This window comes from Gouania willdenowi, chromosome 13 (genome assembly GCF_900634775.1).
Source record: "Gouania willdenowi chromosome 13, fGouWil2.1, whole genome shotgun sequence".
Lineage (NCBI taxonomy): Eukaryota > Metazoa > Chordata > Actinopteri > Blenniiformes > Gobiesocidae > Gouania > Gouania willdenowi.
This window is the reverse complement of record NC_041056.1, coordinates 24,879,791-24,892,674: the sequence shown is the minus strand read 5'-3', so window position 1 is coordinate 24,892,674 and position 12,884 is coordinate 24,879,791. Positions and strand designations below refer to the sequence as shown.

Sequence of the window (12,884 nt, the reverse complement as noted above, 5' to 3'; positions counted from 1 at the left end):
CAACCAATGATCTCAACTACAAAAAATAGTCAGGAAAGCAACAACTTGAAATAATTATTTTAATAATACCTTTAAAAAAATAAATAAATAAAATAATTTTATAAGGCAAAATGCTGTGGAGCTGCTTTTCTAAAATGACTAGATTACGGCATCTTACTAAATAACAAGTTGAACAGAAATAAATGTATTCTGGCTTACAATGGCACAGTGTACATTATTTAGTTTACATAAGATTTCTAAAGCTTTATTTAATGGACGTCCTTGCCTGAACCAACTCAAACATGACGTGTGGTATTACAAACAATAAAAACCTAGTGTTATAGGAGACTTCCAAATGACATTAACAAGTGGAATTGTTTTTTAATAAAAAAAGATAATAACAGTAAGACATGAGATTACCATGCTGTTTCTAAAGGGACGATCCTTCATTCAGAGAATGTTGAATTTTATTTCAAAAAGTATTGACATTGTTTTGTTCAGGCTGGTGATGGATGATGTTAACATTGATTTCTAGATGGGTTGTCATTTATATGGCTTTTAAGTTCATCACTATGATATCTATTCCTACTCATGAAAAAATATTTCTAGAATTCTTTTCCATTAGCTATCTATCACAGCAAGAACAAAATGCTCAGGATCAAAGCAGCGCATTTGTCTTCATGTACATTTCCCAAAATATACTCAATAAAAAACATCAACTGAAATTTATACATAGGAGTTTCAATGCTGCTCGATATATAAGCAATCGTCTCTGTTCGAGAAAATATAATTTATAAACATAAATATTTAACGTAAGAGACTTCAAAAGCACAATTGTACAGTACTTTCTTGACAGGTAGCATTGCATGGTGACAAGTATTGTTTTACAGAAAAGAAATATTCATTCAAAGTTCTTCACCTTTGCTTAAAGTAGTTTTGAGTCACAAGAAAATAGAAAGGATAATCAACTCTGGTTTTTAAATATATAGGATAAAATATAAAAAGCAGTCTTTTAAAAATTAAATAAATAGATTAAACAGTCAATGTGTGGAATTTAAATCAAGCTTTTTTCTGAGGCATCATTATGAACAGCATAGTCAGAAATATTGTTATATTTGAAGCAAATAAAACTCATGGTGATACACTAACAGGTAGAAACTGCATATTTATCTTAAGCTGCCAGATGGACATTTTCATTTAGGTGAACATAATCTGCATTGTCCATTTACAGATGATAAATGCACACTTCAAAGAGTATCATACTTTTTGCTGCACAAAAGTCTCAAGCTTGATGATAATTCGTGCCGTACACTCCATCACCCTCATTGCCACCTCCGATGTGAATCTGTCATTTGGGATTTGTGGGAATGGCAGGAGATCAGGGTAGCGAGTTCTCAGGCTGTCTACACCATAGCCTTCTAGGATCTGCACATCACTAGCAAGGCCAGTCAACTGAGAGTGATACTCCTCCACTTTCTGAGCGAGGGCAGTTGGTTTTACATCTTTGTCTGATTTTCCTCGAACTGCATAGTCAGCAGCTATTAGTGCAAGCTTTGTGGCTAAATAGCATTTGAAGCAGACCCATTCATTTGCATTTTTGTGCAGGTCATTGCGGGCAGCAGAGTAGTTAGCTCTGGCTTGCCTTAACCACCTGCGGGCTTCCACTGGGTTTCCAACTGTCTTGAAGGTTGGGGGAACAAAGAAACGATGGGAGCGTGTTGAGCCTGCATAGCTTGTATGTTCCCTGAAGTATGCTCTCTCTGATTTTTGACTTGTTGCCTCTTGGTTCCATGTTGAATAAAATCTTTGGAAGGAAGACTTTTCTGACTGGAATCGAGTTGAAGTGGAATAAGATCTCCTGGTAGCCCTGTCATTTTGTTGATCAGCCATGGACTGTTTTTCCATCCTGTATATCTCATTTTGTAAATGCTTGAAGACTTCAGTGGCAATCTCAAGATTCTCTGCATTTTTATCTGGATGCCACTTCAGATATAGCCGTCGGATAATTTTTTTTCTCTCCATATCAGAAAGTTTCCAAGCTTGTTCAACGACTGAGGTAACGTCTTTCAGAATCTCAGGTAATGCATTGAGTTTGATCTTCTTTGGAGATAGTTTTTGTGGTGGTGGTCTTAGGTTTTCTTTACCAGCAAAGAGAGGAGGCATCATTCGTGGACCAGAGGTACGAGTGTCAGGACTTGTGGGGGTTGAAGGAGCACTTGTGTCCCGCATATTGGTGCTTTCATCTTGTCTTGAGAATTTGTAAAGGTCAAGGGAGCTAACAATTTTGTACTCACTGTATCCAATGTCAATCTGGAAGCATTTTCCAAGGAAACTCGTAGTTTCCTCTTCTTCCTTTTGTACTTCTTGAACAATAATAGCGTATGTGTAGGTGGGCTGATAAGATCCATATACATCCCCACCTTCTGAGTCAACAAGATAGCCCACATATTCCCCAGGATAGAATACATTCATTGGGTCCATGAGAAGTGTGTGGTGTATCTCAGCGGGTATTGGGGTTCCCGGAAGTGGTAGTTCAAGCTTTGATGGCTCTGTTGAGTCATATTTAACGCCAAGGTTGTCAAGTTTTTCTGTGATCCTGTAGATGTCATTACAACCCAACATAGCAATCAGGTAAGATGTGTCAGATATCAAATTGTCTGTTGCAGACTTTAATGTCATAGCAAGAGCCAGAAGAAAGTTAATGTCTTTGCAGTCTGAATGCTGAATGTACAGGTGAATCACAGATGTCCCGTATCTCTTGAGAAAGGCTAGCGTCCCGCTGCGACTGTTAGGGAATGGACTACATCCTTTCACTCTTAAAGTTGTCTGAAGTTTTTCAAAACAGGACACTTTGAGTCCCTCACAGAGGGCTTTGCACAGACGTATAGCCTTGTCTTCATTCACAAGGTAAGCATTGTCATTCTCATGCTTCATTATCCTGATTAATCCAGTGATAAACTGCTCTGATGACAACAAAAGCTGAAGGCGGCCTTGCAGTGAACAGAGAGCTCCAAACTGACACATCTTTGGGGAGTCTTCATCAAGCTGCTCTTCCAAAATGCTACTTAACAATTTAGGTCTCAGTTTTTGTGGAAGTAGCATGATCAGTTTTGTGTGAAAGGCATGATCTTTGCCAAGATAACACTGACTCATGTCTACGAGCATCTGAACCCCAACATTACCCTGAATTCTGCTTTTATAATGTGGAGAATCATCAAACACCAAGTTACTGGATTTAGCTAGTCGACCATCGTGGCTTGGCAAATAGAATGTCAAATCTCTGAGACTCTCAAGTACTTTGCGGATTTCTACAGGATCATTATGGAGAGATTTGAACAAACCAGAAACGACCCTTTTCACAGTTCTCATTTCATTTGGGTCAAGCTGCTTACCCTCTGAATTTTTATAGATTCGCCACAACACTTCAACATATTGTTTGGTTGACACAATGTCTTCAGTTCCAAGAAGTTTGAATAATTGATGAAAAGTTCCAAGTTCGAGAGGTAACTTGTACAAGTAAGGTTTGAAGTCTGATTCGTTGTCCATGTTAATGACCACATCTTCAGGTTTGAGCAATTTCCAGCCATCTTCAACCATGACAAATGCCACTCCACGTAGCTGGTAATGAAAATCTCTCTTATCTGCATTGAGGAACTCATATGTTGATCTTAAAACTTTGTTCCTGGTTTTTACCATTTCATCTTCTAGGTTTGATGAGTTGCAGATATTCTTGCAGTTGCAAATAACTTTCTCCAGAGGAGGCTCTATGTTTACCCCTAACATGCTTAGGACCTGATCAAGTTGCTCCTGTGAGGTGAGAGTGTTCTGTTCCTGATCTTTTAGGCTCGATGGTGTTGCATTCTCAGGAAGAATTGGGCAAGATGTCCAAAGTAGATGCATAATACCTGTTTGCTTGAATTTTGGATTCACCTGAGACCCACTGAATCGGATCAGAGGCAGTTTGCCACACACTTCTTGGTACTGTGAATGAAGCTTAATGAGTTCTTTTGGGGCTCTCTCGGGACAAAGGAATTGTATCATTGAAAGCTCTTTGAGAAATGTTCCCTGAAAGAGGTCTGTTCTCTCATTGAAAATATGGTTTAGTAGAACATCAACAATGGTTTGTACCCGTTCTTTTTCCCAGCTTTCTGTTTGAGATTTGACGCTGACCTCCTTTGCAAACTGGAGAACTTGCTGCTGTGAGACTTCATGTTTGAGACCAATATTTCTGAGAAAAGTTACCCATGGCTGAATTGAAAAGGTGCCATTCTTAGGTTTTGATAGTTGTTCAACTTTTCTAAAAAAGTCATTTGGAATAAATGATTTTGTAGGCAGCATAACTTCAAATACGTTTACTGTCTTATCATAGAAAAACTTCACTGGCCTGAGTCTGTTGGAGTAGTCATAAATGAATGACAATGCTTCAAGTTTCTGATAGAGCTGATTCTTTACCTCACACGATTCTTCCATTGACAAAAGTCGATTCTTCAAAAAGACAATATGTTCAATCTTGGCATTATAGGACAGACTGTCAAACTTGGGCAAGAGATGCTGAAGATAAATTTCAACATCATCAATTAGCGAGCAGCCAAGGAACATGTACAACTCCTTTAACTGTGGACTTTCAGCAAGAAAGGCAAATGAAGTCGTCTGAGTCCATCTATCTATGTCTGCAGTTGGGATGCTTTTTGTAAGGACATAGCTTGTTCCATAGTTAGCAATACTGATGTGTTTTCCACTGATGGACTTAAAGCATGGAAGGAGTTTCAGAGTAACAACATCTTCTTGTTGGAGGTTGGTAAGGTTACAGTTGAAATACAACAGAAGAGCCTCAAAATCCTTGTCAGTTAAGTTTGCTGAGTTGAATGCCGATGACTTAATCATGTACTCTACGGCTTTCAGAATACTTGATGGATTTTCAGTGTTTGCTGTGTGTTGTACCAGGAGAGGCACAATTTGATTCTCTTTGACACATATTTTGTTCAGCGCAAGCTGAATGCATCCGGCTTTCATTAGGGTGTGAAACACTTTATCATTTTGGCCTTGTGGAAATATGGCAATATTCATCAAGCTCAGAGGTAGAAGCATGTCATGTTCAGGAAGAACAAGCTTTTCTCTTGTCATGAATTTAATGCCAGGTAGTAAAGCCCAGTCTTTCAAAATTTCAAGAACAGTATCAAAGCTGGGTTTGTTGTCCAGCTTATCATCTTTTACAGTGATACTCTCACTGATGAAGCTCCACACATTTTTCAGCCATGAATCATTTGGATAACTGTCTCTCCATTTCACTGGGATTCTTGTTCGATACTCTCGAGGAAGGACTGAGCTGAGTAGGTCACCAAAGCTGCTGATATCAAATACCTTTGCTGCTCCTGACTTCAATAGAATGTTGCTGTATTTGATATACATTGTATTCATGAAAATTTCTTTCCTGGGTGAAATCAGTTCATGGTGCGCTGTAAGGAATTTTGACCGTTTGGGATCAAACACCTGCAGCATGTTGTCCATGGTTACCAGCAGAGGCAAACCCTCAATTTTGACTTCATCTGTTTCAATATCTTTGAAACAGTAGTCAACGAGAAGCTTCAAATTATGAAGAAGTTTATAGTTTGTCTGTTGGAGACGGCAAGGAAGGTTTCCTATAAGACACAATGTGTCTGGTGATGAGAAAGTAAGAAGAAAGTTTCGCACATCCACTGGTGTAACATAACTCACTGAAATCCCTGCATCTTCCAAACAAAAGTACAAGTTTGCAGTTTCATCACAACTGTATATCAGGTTGAAACCAATGTCAAGAAGCAATGTTTTCAGTCTGTAGATGTTTTCAGCAACTGACTTCCTTGAGGTTATGTTGTACTCTGTGGTTTTAAAGTGTTGAAGTTCATCTTGCAGGAGATTGTCAAAAAAGGCTCTGCCCTTATTTGTGGTGTTTGTGTTGACCCAGGAAATGTAAATGACAGAGTGCATATCAGAATTGTCCATTTGTGCTGCTCTAATGACAGGGAGCAGACGTTTTAAATCGACGTGAATGCAGCTGTACATGGCTTTAACCAGGCAGTACCAATCTGGCTGTATATCTAGTCTGTTGACTGGAAAGAAGAATAGGTATTTTCTGAGTGTATCCTTCACAGCATGAAGTGGCGTTGCTTGTAGTACAGTTAGTGTGGGATCAGTACCAGGAAAGTAACGACGCTTAAGTTGAATTAGCAACTCTACACAGGCGGGAGCTATAAGCATTGTCATCAAATTGTTATTCCAGTCGCTCCTCACTCCTACTCCATTGTCATCACGCCATAAGTTTCTTCTTGCAGAGTCCAGGGCAAAATGTCCATTGACATGAAAAGGTAAGCCTGTCTCAAGCGAAAGGGGCAGAAAACAGAAGGCTCTGTGAGTTTTTTTGTAGTTGTGGCTTATGCATGCAGCTACCCCTCCGCGTGGAAACAAAGTAATATCTTCATTTTTGTGAGCAGAGATAACACATTTTGAGACATTGTCAATGTTTTGGAAGCCTGATCTGTTACAGATCATCCATGTTGTCAAATTTCCATCTGTGTCTTCTATATCCATTGTGAAAGTAATTTGTTGGACTGGGATAGCATTTAGTTGCTTCTTTTTGGTCACACTATCAATGACAGAGGCATGAAACTGTTTGCGTTTAAGCCTATCACCTTCTGTTATTTTAGCTGTCACAGAATACAACACTTTAAGTTCCCCTGATGCATTTTGGATTTCACAAATTGATATTTTTTCCATGTGGTTGAGAAACATTAGAAGCTCTGCACCATCCATTTTTAGCTTATCAAGAAGGTTTTGCACCATTCTGTCAGAGGCAGAGAAGGGGCTGATCTCTGATGTCTTTGCCATTTCGGCCGAGCGGATGGGAAATCTGAACATTGTGCTGCGTTCTAACTTAAAATGAGCTCCTAGGTAGAGGTCTAACACATCTGAAAACTGAGATCTGAAATCAGAGTCCAAGTCTCGAAACATCCTTCCAGGGCTAACAGATGTGGCTCCAGGTGCATACAGGGCATGGGGATCAAAGATGCACAAAATGTCATTGTTTGAGATGAAAGATGGACAGTCGGTTATGTGATAGACAGAGTTGAATCCGATTCCATATTGCCCAGTTTTGCCAGGATTGGCTTTTTTAGTTCCTCTTCCGAGATTTTGTATGCCTTTGACATCATCCTCTGTGAATGGTTGATTGTTGTATACACAGAGAGCAGGGCCTTGCATGGGGATCCATTTGTCATCAAATATTCTGTCTGTTGGGTGTGTCCTCGGATCGAACACAAAGTAAATTTCAGTAGCTTTGGCATCATCGGCATTTTGAAGCAGTTCTTTTAACATTTCTTTTTCTGATGGGTAAGCGTTAAGAATACTCTTGATTCTGCTTGTGAGTTTTTCTTTCTGTCCAAACTCACTCCCAAGAGTAGTGAAACAAACATTTGAGGCATACCTCTCCAATGCTTTGTGACGCTTTGGAACAGCTCCTAATTTCACAGCCACCTCTCTTGGAATATCGCCATGACAGTATTTCACAGACGAGTCTTTGACTTTAATCCAGGGGCAGTCATTGTAGCACAGTAGTTTTGATGGCTGTAGAATTAGTTTTGAGTCAGGTAACAAAATCTCACCATAATGAACCGCACAGTACTCTTGGCTCTTATCTCGTATTAGGCTCCATATCCCTTCACTGATGATTCTGCGGCACAATTGGAAATTTTCCTCTGTTAGTGGCTTTCGTCCACATTCTTCCTTTAAAGTTTCAAGAACTTTTGCAAAATCCTCAACTTTGAAGCTAGGCTGTACATTGACATTTTCAAAAAGCTCCCGGCAACTGTTTCTGTATTTATTAGGGAGCTGATATAGATGTGGAGCTGCATCAAAATTCAGGTGGAATGCCACTTTGAAAGGACTAACATAAGTATTTTCCACCAGAATGGAGTTGAATGCTTGTAGCTCCTCAGCAATTTGACCTTTGACACTTGCCTCTCCAAGCATTTCCTCATGAAGATACTTGTAGCATGCATTTGTTATGTTTTCCTGATATAAGGTGACACCATCAAAAGACTGAGAAAGTTTCTGTAGCTGACTGATGACCAGTTCAAATGGAGGCTTTCTTATTAAGCCAAGACAGTCTTTCACAGCCAATGAGATTGCTCCACAGCCTTTGAAGGATGGGGAATTCTCATTTAAGATTGGCTTCATCAGACACACTGTGTCCTGATGCTCAGTTGTGAAAAGTTCTTTTGCAGAAAACATTGTGGATGAGGAAAAGTTGTTGCCGTGCCATGGGAGGGAAAAACCTGCAGGCCTTGTCAGGAAAGGAAGAAACTTGATGGTCTGCAGCTTCTCAAAGTGGTCTGAAAATTCAGCATCTTTGACCTTCAGCTTCTCATCAATGAGACTAAGCAGTATACTACTACGAAAGCATGCAGCTGTATGATCGCTTTCATTAAGATTATTGACAGAGCAAGCACGGTCAATTAGGTCTTCCCATGACAGATCATCTTTAACCATTCCTAGTTGTACTAGTTTGACTAAACACACAGGATTTACATAGTCTTGAGAGGTCCCCTCAGGAAATCTTCCATCTTCTGCATTATACAGTTTGGCAACCCTCCCTTCGGGGTGAATTAGTTTAGAAGGTAAAACCAGATTTTTATTCGGACCAGAGCAAGGGATACATGGAGTAACGCGAAGGATTGATGCAAAATCTTCAAGCTTTTCATTTAAAACATAATGCATCAAGGGATCTCGAAGCTCTTTGTCTATTTCCTGAATGTTTGGGAAAAAGACATCCAAAAAGAACTGCTTCTCTGTCAGCGTGTTTTCCAGTAACTTGGCTTTACATCCAGCATCCTCAAATCCATCTTTCACCCAGTCAGGCAGTTCAACAGCACAGAGATTTTGTGAGCCACTCCTTTTGAGGTACTTCAGGAAGATCTTGAATGCAGAAGGACCAATATCGGACCTACAGAGCAAGGCATCATCAAGAAACCTGATGTATTTGATTGACACCCAGTTATTTCCATCTGAGAAAACTTTTGCATGCTCATTATCACCTCCTTTGGCTATCTCTTGGTAGATGCCTTGGCTAATGAGCGTAAAATCATCGTGTACTTGACTAGGATCTGGCCACGCAGCATAGTAGTCGTAGTTAAGCAGTTCTCCACTTTCAGACATTGAACGGAGCATTGTAAGTGCTGCTAAATAGGCCTGTACAATGACATGCCTCATGAACACAGAATTCCATTGTCCCTTGGTGTCAGTTTTCCAGATTTCTTTTCGGTTAGATGTCACGGCAAAGCAACCATTAATATGGATGGGTAGACCTGTTTTTATTCTAAGAGGTAAATAACAAAATACCTCTCCAATTGGTGTGGAATTTGTCTTTACTGTCCATTTCCGTGTCTCCTCCTCTGAGAGAAGGACAGCTACACCTCCACAAGGTACAAGTCCTAGTCTTTTTCCACTGTCACTTAGGGAAAATTTCAGAGCCTCACTTACATCCATGCATGAGCATATGAGCCAGTTGGTGACTTCAACCGCCTTCTGTGGCATCTCATCAGTGAGCCTCTTTGTTTGGACACCTTTGGCAGCCATCTCAAAATATTGGTTGGGATCTTCCTCAGAACCTCGAAACAGTGGGGAGTGAAGGTCAACAATGCGTTTGAACACGTTATGAAATTCTTCCACCACGACACGTATGATACATCCGGATCTGGGAACATCAGTAGGAACCTTGTTAGTGCTTGATACTTTCTTCATAACCTTTGCTGCAGATTTTAGGATACTAAGAGGACCATACGAAGATTTAGATGACCACACACTTTTGTTGATTACGACAACATCTTGTGCTCCTGCTGGATTTGGTTCTTCATATTTCAGGTACTTCAGAACCATACTTCCAACATGCTGTGTGAACACAATGAAACGATGCCCACAAATGCTGAACTCATCAACAAGAGAGTAGATATCTGTTGTATTATAGTACAGACTACTGATTTCACTGGCAGATGCTTCCTGCTCTGTTCTAAAAGGCAGTCTGAACAGTGTACCATTATACTTGTATGGTGAGTCTTGGGCTAAAGGAAGCTGGCAGTTGAAGACATTGATAAAGGGCTTGAATTGATTGGGGAATTTTCTCAACCTCTTCTGTTGTTTACTCCAGTTGATTTTGATTCCTGGATTTGACTTGTCTCTGATGTGCTTGCTGATGTGATTTATGTTTGGATCAAACATGATCATGAACTCTCTGCTCAATATGATGGGAATATCAGTAATGTGATAAACAGAGTTAAAACCGAGGCCGAACTTGCCAACTTTGTCTGCTTCACACCTCTTTACTGATCCTCCGAGCCTTGTTATGTTTAAAAAGTCTACATCGGCGAAGACAGCATTGTTAAAAGACCACAAAGAAGGTCCATGGCAAACAATCATGCCAGGGTCAAGGAGATTCTCTCTGATGTCAGCATTTTTTCTCATATCAATGATAAAACTACACTCTGTGGCACATGCGTCATCAGCGTTTTGAAGGAGCTCTTTAAAAATATCTGCCACAGAAGGATATTCCTCCAAAATGTTTTTTATTCTTACAGTTAAAGGTTCTTGCTGGCCTGATTGTTCAAAGCCAAGGTTTTCTGGATTTAGTAACCGTGTACTCAGACATGGTACCTTCAACCACTCAGCTGTTTTCATGGGAATATCATCATGAACCAATATGATTGGCTCGGAAGAATCTTCAAGTAAATCATTTAAATCCTCCACCTTAATATCACAGTAAGTGCATTCATGAATTGGCTTCATTGATAATTGACTTGGGTCTTTGTAGCAAAGAATGGGCACATACATGTTTGTATCAACAGGAATTTGATTGTTGTACAGCCATCTCAGGATATTGATCAAAAGTAAAATGTCCCATTTGCTTTCTTCCTTGGTTAACTCTTTTTCACATTTTTGCCGGAGGGTGGCAATGACTTCTAACACATGATTTGGTAGAACCTCTTCGAGTGAACCACAAAACTTGAAAAGCTTGTTAAATTTTCTGATGGTTTTAGGCAGAGAGTAGAGGTAAGGCTGTAGATCCAGATCAGCGAGTGGTTTTAGAACTGTTTGGCCCGGTGAGGAAAATGTTTTTCCTGTCCACACCCAATCGAAAGAAAGAGATTTTAGTGCATCACTTGCATCCTCAAGATGAGCTTGCATGAAGCCATAAATCTCAAACAAAATTTGCTGGAATTGGTACCAATCTTCTGTGGTGAACGCTTGAGATTTATGCCAGTCATTCACTGCCTTTAGGTGTTTTAATACTTGATCCACTTTTGGCTCCATGTTTAGCTTTAGTGCCCTGTTCATACCCCCAGATATGTGTTCTACAATACATACTGAAGATCCAACAAGTACTGCGTGGGACATTTCACACATCTCAGACAAAGAGGAGATATTAACTGACTCTCCAAACCAAGCCAGTGATTTGGGAAAAGTGGGAGGTCTTTCTTTACAGACAGGTACCCATTTCAAGTTAAGCAACAATGTCTGAGCCTCCGCTGTTTTCACGAGTTTGGTTTGTTTATTGAGTATTTGCAAGAGTTTTTTGCCTTTTTGGATTATCAAGTCCCAGTTTGGTTCTTCCCCACTCTGTAACTCATGTATCTTCTTTGCCACTTGAAGCACATCTTTTTCAGTGATCTGAACCTCATTTCTTAGTCCTAGTTGTCTAAGTGAATGAAGAATATCTGGAGATGATGTAAATGTACTTGTTGGAAACCTGCTGTTTTCTTCCAAGTAGAACAAATGTTGTAAAATTTCAAGTTCAGGATCAAAAAGATCTGAAGCTTTGACTGACTTTCCACTGGGCAACTGTATGAATTTTAGTGCAGATAACCACCCAACTATTGAAGAGTTTTCATTCTTCAAAAATGCAAAGTGTTTAAGAGCCCACAGCATGATTTGAGTTGTCTCTTCCATTGTGTAAAAACCTCTGTCAATATCCCTAATAATCATCTTCAAACACTCTGTGGTTTTCACTTGTTCAACATTCAGCATCTTGATGAGACGAATTGATTCCTCATCACTGCATGCAGCAAGCTTTTCAGATAATTTTACTTCTGGTGGATATTTGGCTCTGTGGTGTAGGGCTCTGGCTCCTCTTAATGATATTAATGCCCTATTACCCTCAGTGCAAATGCCCACATTTTCAAATATGGGAAGATCAAGTAAAGTATGCTTTTCCCGCTCGGAAATCTCTGACAGTCCTGCAAGGAAGTTTCTGAATGCAATCTTTTCCTTGATGGAGAAGGAAGCGACTTGGCTTGATAACCGTTGAGTTGATGATCTATTCATAATGTGTAAAAGTACAGCAGGAGAGGATGGATGGATGTAATTCTTAAGCAAAGGGTGTTGCAAACATGAATCTAGCTCTTTTATAAGCACTCCGCCAAGCTTTTCCATAACATCCAAAAGATTTTCAGAGAGTGATGCCTCTTCTTCATCAATATATATTATGGGAGACGGAGTCTTAAGGCGGAGAAGCTGAACCACCTCCACATTTTCCTTAAGTGGCTTAAGTGGGATCAAAGGCATGTCTTCAAAGGTATTCAAATCATCTGCAAAATTTAAGTAGAGGTGCTTCCAAACCATCTTTAACCAGGAAACTGTTGGATGCTTCAACTCTTGGTTGCCAGGTTCCCATTGCACAATGAAGTCTCTGTTTGTTGCCCAGGCTGTTGATAGAATCTCTTTGAGGAGTCGAGCTGATCGGTCACGGTTCAACACTTGAAGTTGAATGCAGGGTCTTCCTATCCAAAAAAGGAACAGTCCATTGAGTGAAGGTTATCATTACAAACATTGGAAATGTGACTATAATAAAACTACATGTTATTGCATGTAAAGCAAACTGA

General features: G+C 39.8%; 1 protein-coding gene across 5 annotated transcripts in view; it reads right to left on the bottom strand.

Annotated features, from left to right (window-relative positions):
• Positions 1–42: 42 nt before the first annotated feature.
• Positions 43–12,884, bottom strand: part of sacs (sacsin molecular chaperone) — a 28,859-nt gene continuing 16,017 nt past the window's right edge. For 4 of the 5 annotated variants that reach the window (XM_028463950.1, XM_028463953.1, XM_028463952.1 and 1 more), the window contains one exon: positions 43–12,782. In XM_028463950.1, coding sequence (XP_028319751.1) covers positions 1,237–12,782 — 11,546 coding nt within the window. In that variant the 3' untranslated portion in view covers positions 43–1,236. The remainder of the gene's footprint in view (positions 12,783–12,884) is intronic. The other variant, XM_028463954.1, reaches the window with a different exon arrangement.